Below are 7,932 nucleotides of genomic sequence, written 5' to 3'. Positions count from 1 at the left end.
GGATTGTGATAAGAGTTGTACGAGCCCCCAATAATAATTTATATTATATCAAGGGGAGATGAGGGGGGGGGGAGGTAGGAGGCAGGGGGAAAAATGAGCTGATACCAAGGGCTCAAGTAGAAAGCAAGTGGTTTGAGAATGATGGCAACAAATGTGCAAATGCGCTTGACTGGATGGTGGATGGATGGATGATGAGTCGTACGAGCCCCCAATAAAATGATTTAAAATAGGTATCTTTCAAGTCCCTATTTCCATGAACTTCTTGAAGCCCCTTGTATGTTCTGGGGCTAGTCTTCCTGCAGAAAAGGGGCTGGCCCTCCTCACCTCAGAGCGCTCTCCCCTTAACCTAAGCAAGCACGCTGATAAGCCGGAGCATTAGCCTTGCCACCCCCCACCCCTCCCAACCGTGGAATGGTAAGGCATTGTCTTCGCTTTGTCATGTCAGCGCTCATTCGGCAACAGAATGAAACATGGTGGCTGGTCCTGCGCCCTCCTCCCAGTGGTTCCTGCGCTTCAGCCCTTCGTCACAGCCACTGCGTCCGTCCTCCCTGTCCAGGGTCTTCCTCTTTATCGCTGCCCCTCGAGCGTGCGTGATGTCATCTTAGTTATTAAGGGCTGCTTGAACAGAACTACCACAAGTGATGGCTTTAATCGATGGCCTTGCCTCACAGTTTAGGCGACTAGAGGTCTGCGCTCAGGACAGCAGCCCTAGGGGCAGGCTGTCTGTCAGCTCTGGGGGGAGGCCCTTACCAATCCTTTCCACGCCTGTGGGCTCGGAGTCCCTTCCTTGGGTGTAGGAGGCTCGCAGTGGCAGGACTAAGTCCGAAGGATGCGCTCTCCTTCCTGGGTGGTGGTGGGTCCCTCTCCCTGCTCACCTTTCTCTCGTCTGATAGGACAGGATGCAGGCCTCACTGCAGGGAAATGCCCTCACGGGAATGATCAGGGCTGCGACCGAGTCAAGGTTTTGCACCCCACCCACCCTTAACTCCTTTACAGCCCACTGGCTGGTCATGTCATGGGAAGAGATGACATCATTACATCCCGGCCCCAACCGCTGGGAATCATGGCCCGGCCAAGATGACCCATAGTCTGGGGGGATAAAGTTCAATTCCTGTGGTATTTTTACTGTGACTGATCGATCTGGTTAAATTATGGTCTCAAGCAAGTTTGCAGAAAAATCAGGATTTCACGTTCTTCATCTAAGTCTGTTTGCAAATCAACATCCAGGGAATTAATATATCTATCCCGGAGCGGTAGCACTTTATTATAGAGTTTATTAGCTAATGGGGTCTATGGGCAAGTAAGTGATTCACTTTTAGAATCTTTCTACCTTACTTTCTCTTCTACTCTCTCGACACTGAAATCAGCGGCGGCGCCGTCTCCTGGGCGGAGGGCTCTAGCAGGCGACAGGCTGCTGCTCCGTGCTATTCCTGCCTTACTTGGGGCTACAGCTCCCCACCAAAGGAGCCCAAGGGTTTTTTTCAACACCCGCCCTCCCTCTTTTTATAATAAAACGAGGTATCCTGGTGGCGAAGTGGTTAAGTGCCCATCTGCTCACAGAAAGATGAGTGGTTCTAACCTACCCTCAGTGCCCTGGAAAAAAGATCTGGCCATCAGATCCAGTAGAGATGGCTGTTGTTGGCTGCCAACCCACCCATTCAAACTTCTGGCGACCCTGCGTACAAGAGCGTGAAGCACTGCCCGGCCTTGCCCATCCCCGCGTCATTGCTGTCTTTCAGCCCACTGTTGCGGCCACTGTGACAGTCCGGTTCATGAAGGGCTTTTCTCTTTCGCTGACCCTCTGCCCAGTAAGATGTCCTTCTCCAGGGAAGGGTCCCTCCTGATGACGTGCCTAAAGTACAGGGCCAAGTCTTACCATCCTCGGAGCACAGGAGCATTCTGAGTGTGCTTCCCACACTGATGACCGCCTGGAACACCCTAGCGGGCACTTCTGCCCTGTCACTTGGGGTCACCACGAGTCACTGGCACCTAATGGCACCAACAGAACGAAGCAGGCACTCACACAGATACAGGTACAGCTTGAGGCAGGTTGAGACTTTCCCAGTCACCTTCAGAGACCCCTCCGTGTGCCCATCCCTGCAAGTCACACCCTTGCACAACCCCCCCCCCACCACCACCCCACCCCGCGCCAAATGGCATCATCACTTTTCTTGTGTCAGAGCTGTGCTCTGGAGTGCCCCTATTCATGAGTTCAATTTCGTCCTTTTAAAAAAAATTTTTTTTTTTTCAAATAGGACTTTTAAGTCTGTCAAAAATACTAAAAGCTGACCCATAGCCCTACAGGGGACAACACCGGAGTCACAGTGTGGGAATTGCGCCCGATCTGACCCCGCCACACCGAGGCAAAACACTAAGGGGGTGCAGCAGAACAGCGAGGGAATGGAGTGGTGAGGTCCCTGGGGAATGCTGGAGGTGGACTTCAGGGCCAGGGCATGGTACCCAAGCTGACTGGACTGGAAAACACTCCTAAAGGCCAACAATCAGTCCTTGAAGTACGAAAAAAAAAATACTGAAAGCTCTCTGCTAGCACTGGAGATGGCGCACTACCGCTGTCCCAAGAGCCTCCGGGCGAGTCCACGCTCCCTCTCAGCCGTCCTTCCCACTCGCTGCTTCCCGGAGTTCTTTCAGGAGCTTCTTTTTCTCCAGGGTTTCCTTGGCTCTTTTTTTCCTTTCCTGCTTTTTCTTCTCCGCCTCTCGTTTCTCTTTGTAAGCCAGGCTGTTCTCACCATTGTAGAAAACGTCCACTTTCTCTTGGAGGATTTTCCGAGCTAGCTTTCGGTTTTGATCGACAGATCTTGTCTGATGACACTGTAAGAGAGGAGGATGTTTTAGAGTATGAGAACCACGTGCGTGCACAGATGGGGACGAGGAGGAGGAGCTGGCAAGGGGTCTGAAAAGTCCTCCTTAGGGAAGAGCCCTTCTGATCCAATTCACAGGCCTGGCGTCAAAGCCGCTGGTTGAAGATGCTGCACAGCTTGCTGACAGAACCACATGGGAGTCTTTGGGCCTCGACCCTGCTGCCCTGTCCCTGTCCTGCCATCGGGCTGCATGGAGGGATTTAGAATTCCCTCCTGCCACTGAGCCAGTCCTGAGTCACAGTGAGCCCGGTACGGTTGCCGAGACAGACTGAAAATCTTTCTGGGCCAGCCAGCTTCACCTTTGTCCTGCAGCTTTCTCATCAGCTGGACCCACTGCCTGGCGTGTTCAAGGCCTAACCCACGGCACCTTTCAGAGTAGAGGACTGTGCTTGTTGGCCTGGAATAAGAATCCAAACACCAGCAAGCCAGGCCTGATAGCCAGGGGGTCGGTTGTGACTCCTGTCCGCCCCCCCTTCGTGTGACGGAATAGAACTGTCCCGTAGGGGTTTCTGGGAGGTAGCTCTGAACCGCCAACCTTTAGGTGAGTGGCTGAGTGCAAACCGCTTGCTCCACCTGGGACTTTAGGTGCCACAGGAGACTTCAGATTGTTGGAAGTCTCTAACTGCTTTTGAGAGTACGGCCTGACTCACCTGGTCTGCAGCGGGGCACAGCTAGCTACCCTGGCTGTGGGAAAGAAGCCTGTCCCACTCATTGCGTGCCCTTAATTCCTGTGGGCAGGGGCCTTGCAAATAGGAAGAGAGACTGAGGAGAGGTGTCTCTTGCTGAAAGGAATCCTGTGGAAGCACCAGAAGGCAAGAGCAGTACACAGCAAACGTGGCGTTACGGTCTGTAAAAGAGGAAGGGTCGGTGGAAATGAGTCACGGCCATGGCGGGTGTCCAAATCTTGGTTGCCGCGTGTGCATGAGCATTCTTATCCCCCTTCTCCCGGCCCCTGCTCCAGAGGAGAGGAAAAGGATGGAGGGTCAAAACCCTGGCAGGAAAAATCTAGAAAGAGAAACCACCTGGCATGTAAAATGTAGGTGTGAGGGACATTGACCTTGGGGCTGCATGACCGTGGGGGCAAGCTGCTAGACTGTCCTGCACCTCACATTGCACATGTCTGTCACTGGAGTGGCTGGCTAGAACGACTTCCCGTCTTGGAGGCCCTCGGGAGCAGTTCTGTCGTCGAGGGCAGCTAGGCGTTGGGATGGACGTAGTGGAAGGGGGAGCGGAGTGTGAGGACTGGGAGAGCTTAGTTGGTGCGTGTGCAGGTGCCCTCCGTATTGTCATGATGGTTATTTGGTGTTAGGATCGTCTATTTGTTGGCTGCCATCAAGACACCATGTGACAGGGCAGACTGCCTCACAGGGTTTCACCTTGATGGAGCGACCGCCAGGTCTTCCTCCCAGGGCCGCTGGGTGGCTTTGAACCAGCAGCTTTCTGGTTAGCAGCCAAGTGCTTACCCATTGGGCGACTGACGGGGGTTTCCTCTGTCTTAGCAGCTCTCTGTACACAAAGCCTGTCCTGCTCTGACTGTCCCTGAGGTGTGGCAGAGACGGCTAGCCTTTCCAACACGGAAACCAGGGAGAACACTGCCCTCAGATGTGGGGCATGGGTTGGGAGCTGGTGCTGTTTTGACCAGAGGTCTGTTGTTTATCGAAAGGAGGAAGAAGGCTCCAAGCAGCTGTGTGTGCTGTCTGCCTTCTTCCGGTGACTGACATGCTATTGGCTTTTATCTAAGGGAGGACAGCAGGGTCAGGAGGATGTGACTATCCTCAAGGTAATCTGCTGACCAGAGGGCTGGGCGGGGCCTGTGGTGGCTTGTGGGAGGCTGGCTGCTGCGTCCTTGCCTTCATCCCCCACTGTAGAGCTAGGTCACACTGCTTCCTGACCTGGCTGAGTCCCCAGGCCAGGACTCAGGGCCGGGGCACTGGAGGCTTGTCTGGCCATGGTGAAGGCTGGAGGAGGGGCTCGTGGCCTGGGACCAGCTCGTCAGTGCCCTCTACTGCTTGGACCAGAGTGAGCCGCAGGGGGCACCTGTCCTCCCTCAGGAGGCCTTTGGGGTGGCAGCCAAGCCCAGGGCTCCCAGAAACCCTGCGGGGGGCAGCTCTCCCATGTCCTGTAGGGTGGCTGCTATGCGTCAGAATCCACTGGGCGGCAACGGGTTTGGTTTGGTACGAGAAAATATTTCTAAGCACCCAGCCGGCAGTGAGGCTGCGCCCCTTTCCAGGGCCCTGAGATCGCAGCTGGCTGTCCTTGCGGTCATTTCATACAAAGCTCGTCGCCCTGAGAGCGCACGCTTCTGGCGTAGGCAGTGGTGGTCTGACGCTGCCGCCCAACGCCTAGCGGCCCTGTGTGATGGAGCAGAACCTGGTGAAGCGGAGGGCAGCCCTCGACGAGGGGGACTGGCACCGTGGCTGCAACCACAGGCTCCAACGTACGGACACCCGTGAGCGGGGTTTCCACTCGGTTGCTGTGAGACGGTACCCCACAGCAACCCGAGGCTTTCTCACCTGTATCTTCACAGCAACAGGTTGCCCATGCTTCACCCAACTCACTGCCAGCGAGTCGGTGCGGACTCATAGCGACCCTATAGGGCACGGCAGAATCATCCCCGGGGGTTCAGAAACTATAGCTCTTTTCTGGGAATAGATAGTCTCTTCTTTCTCCCATGGAGTGGTGCTGATTTTGAACTGCTGAGCCTGCGGGTTACGAAGTAGCATAACCAATGCATAACCACTCCGCCGTCAGGGTGGAGTTGCTAATATGGGCTCGGCCGGCCTTTCTGTGAGCAGCCAGCGCCTCAAAGGTGGCTGACACAGGTTAGCAACTTGTAACTGTAAGAGGCCTTTGAGAGACCGGCATCAGGAACCTCCAGTTGAAAAAGGGGACACTGGAGCCTGGGGGGGTTGAGCCACTTGTCCAGGGTCACACAGCTTAGTCTGGTTCCAGACTCCCTCTGCAAAACTGTGTAGGTGGAGACCCCCCCTGCCCCCAGCCATCTTCCTCCTCAGCCCCTACCTTCACCACGATGCCCGAGGGGATGTGCTTCAGCACCACGCAGTTGCTCGTTTTGTTGGTGGCCTGGCCCCCTGGGCCGTGTCCTTTCACAAACTGCTCTTCCAGTTCGCTCTCCTCCAGGGCCAGCGGGGCCGGGCTGTCTTTCCTGCTCGCCGTCTGGACCGCAGTGAGGGTGATGCCCCGGGACAGGCCCATCAGCATCTCCCACAGGCTGGTGGCCTGCCGCCTGGTGCACGCTCCGGTCAGTGAGGTGGGAGCCCCCATGGAGGACCTGGGTTTGGAGAGGAGACAGACCGTGTCATGGTCAGATGCGTTTGCTCTCGTGGTGACAGGCTTCTGAGCAGAGGGGGATGATGGGAAGGGATGGCCAGCTGTTCCCTCAGGGGCTTGGGAAATGAATGCAGCCAGTGCACCCACCGAGACAGGCCACACTCCAGCTTCGCTTTGCCTGCTGCTGGGTGCCCAAACTATTTTCTCACCCCAAGAAATCCCAAAGCTGTTGTGGTCGAGTTGGTTCTGTGCATAGCCGCTCTGGACAAAGGAGAACTGCCCTCTGGAGCAGTTTCCTAGGAGCCCTGGTTGGCCGCGTGGTTAACCGCGTGGCTTGCAGTCTGAAAGGTGGACCAGCCGCTCGGCAGGAGACAGATGTGGCAGTTCTAGGCTGTCCTCTAGGGTCCCTAGATCTCAGCTTCGGCTAGACAACAGTGGTTGGGTGTGGGGGTAGCAATTTTTGGAGAGGAAGCAGTGGCTTGAACTGCCAACCTCTCTGGCTCGCAGCCGGGCGCTGAACCACCCCGCCACCAGGGCCCCTTAGTGTTCTTCCAACAGATCAAAAATATCTCCCCGGTACCCAGAGGTGCTGTTTGCTCAGGAAGGGGAGGCTCTGAGTGTGAAATCCACATGAACGGGTGCCTTCTGGCGAGGAAATATTAAACAGCACACGAAGGGAGGAGGAGGATCTGGGTCAAGTGACGTTACTGAAATGTCCGAGGATCTCTTCGATCAGAATGCAGGCGCCCGCCTCGCCCGGAGCCACGCTCACTTACACAGTCGGGCCCAGTCCGTCTCCCCATCAATCAATGTCATGATTGTTGCTTTTTCGTGTTTCCAGTTTCGTGGATTTGAATAGGAACATCTGTTCCCTTGGACACAATGCCAAGATGTGATCCAACTGGTTAGATGGTTGGGATTACTTCTTTGCGTGCTCATCAACAGATTTTTGCTAACTGGTTCAAAATGCCACACATGGTCCCAGGATGGTTAGCAGGGGGGAAAAAGGCCAGGCTCTGTCTTCTCAGAGTTTTCCCCCTTGGAGCCGGGGAGACCGAAAGACAAAGGGTTGTGAAGGCCAAAAAAGTCCTACAGGCGGAAGACCGAGAGTACAGCTGTGAGGATGTGGGGAGCCCCGTAAGCCTCTGCTTTTCTTGGCGGGGGGTGGGGTGGGGTGGGGAGGCAGCAGAAGGATCGTATGTATTTTTTGTTGTTGTTGTTTTCACCAGATTTACATACTCCCCATGTGGGCAAGGCGAGTCACACCATGAGCTGTGTTCTCATCTGTGGAAGGGGTGAATGAGCTCGCCTGTCCCCCACAGCCTCCTTTACAAGGATGGGAGGGAAAGTCTTTAAGGCTTCGGGAGAGGGTTGACGATGGCTCTTCAGCCCCACCTCAGTCCCCCAGGTGCCTTTGGGGAACACCGTGTGCCCCTTGCCTTAAGTCCTGGGTTGAGCGTGGGGCCCATGCTGAATGCACACACGCTGACCCGGGCTCTACACGTGGCTTTTCCCATTTGAGACAATGTGGATTCTGGCTCATGGCCCCCAGGCTTGGGCATGTGAGTCCACAGCCACAAGATGCCCTGGCCACATGTGCGAGCCCACGTGACACCCGGGTCAGCCCTTCAGAGGGTAACAGGTGCTTCCTGGTGACTGGGTGTGTGTGTTTTTGTCCCACGAGCACAGGGCACTCAGCTCTACTTCTCGGGGAAACAACGGTGATGGGATGTGGCACGCCTCTCCAGCCTGATTGCCGACA

At 55.5% G+C, this 7,932-nt stretch overlaps 1 protein-coding gene across 1 annotated transcript in view; it reads right to left on the bottom strand.

Moving 5' to 3' along the window:
• Positions 1-2,148: 2,148 nt before the first annotated feature.
• Positions 2,149-7,932, bottom strand: part of MTRFR (mitochondrial translation release factor in rescue) — a 13,629-nt gene continuing 7,845 nt past the window's right edge. Inside the window, exons 2-3 of the mRNA XM_004709729.2 lie at positions 5,901-6,171; positions 2,149-2,829 (exon numbers count right to left, since the gene is read on the bottom strand). Coding sequence (XP_004709786.1) covers positions 2,608-2,829; positions 5,901-6,164 — 486 coding nt within the window. The 5' untranslated portion in view covers positions 6,165-6,171 and the 3' untranslated portion in view covers positions 2,149-2,607. The remainder of the gene's footprint in view (positions 2,830-5,900; positions 6,172-7,932) is intronic.

The sequence above is a fragment of the Echinops telfairi genome, unplaced genomic scaffold, assembly GCF_000313985.2.
Source record: "Echinops telfairi isolate 266 unplaced genomic scaffold, ASM31398v2 ScPeMD7_7412;HRSCAF=8450, whole genome shotgun sequence".
Lineage (NCBI taxonomy): Eukaryota > Metazoa > Chordata > Mammalia > Afrosoricida > Tenrecidae > Echinops > Echinops telfairi.
This window is presented reverse-complemented; position numbering and strand designations above follow the sequence as displayed.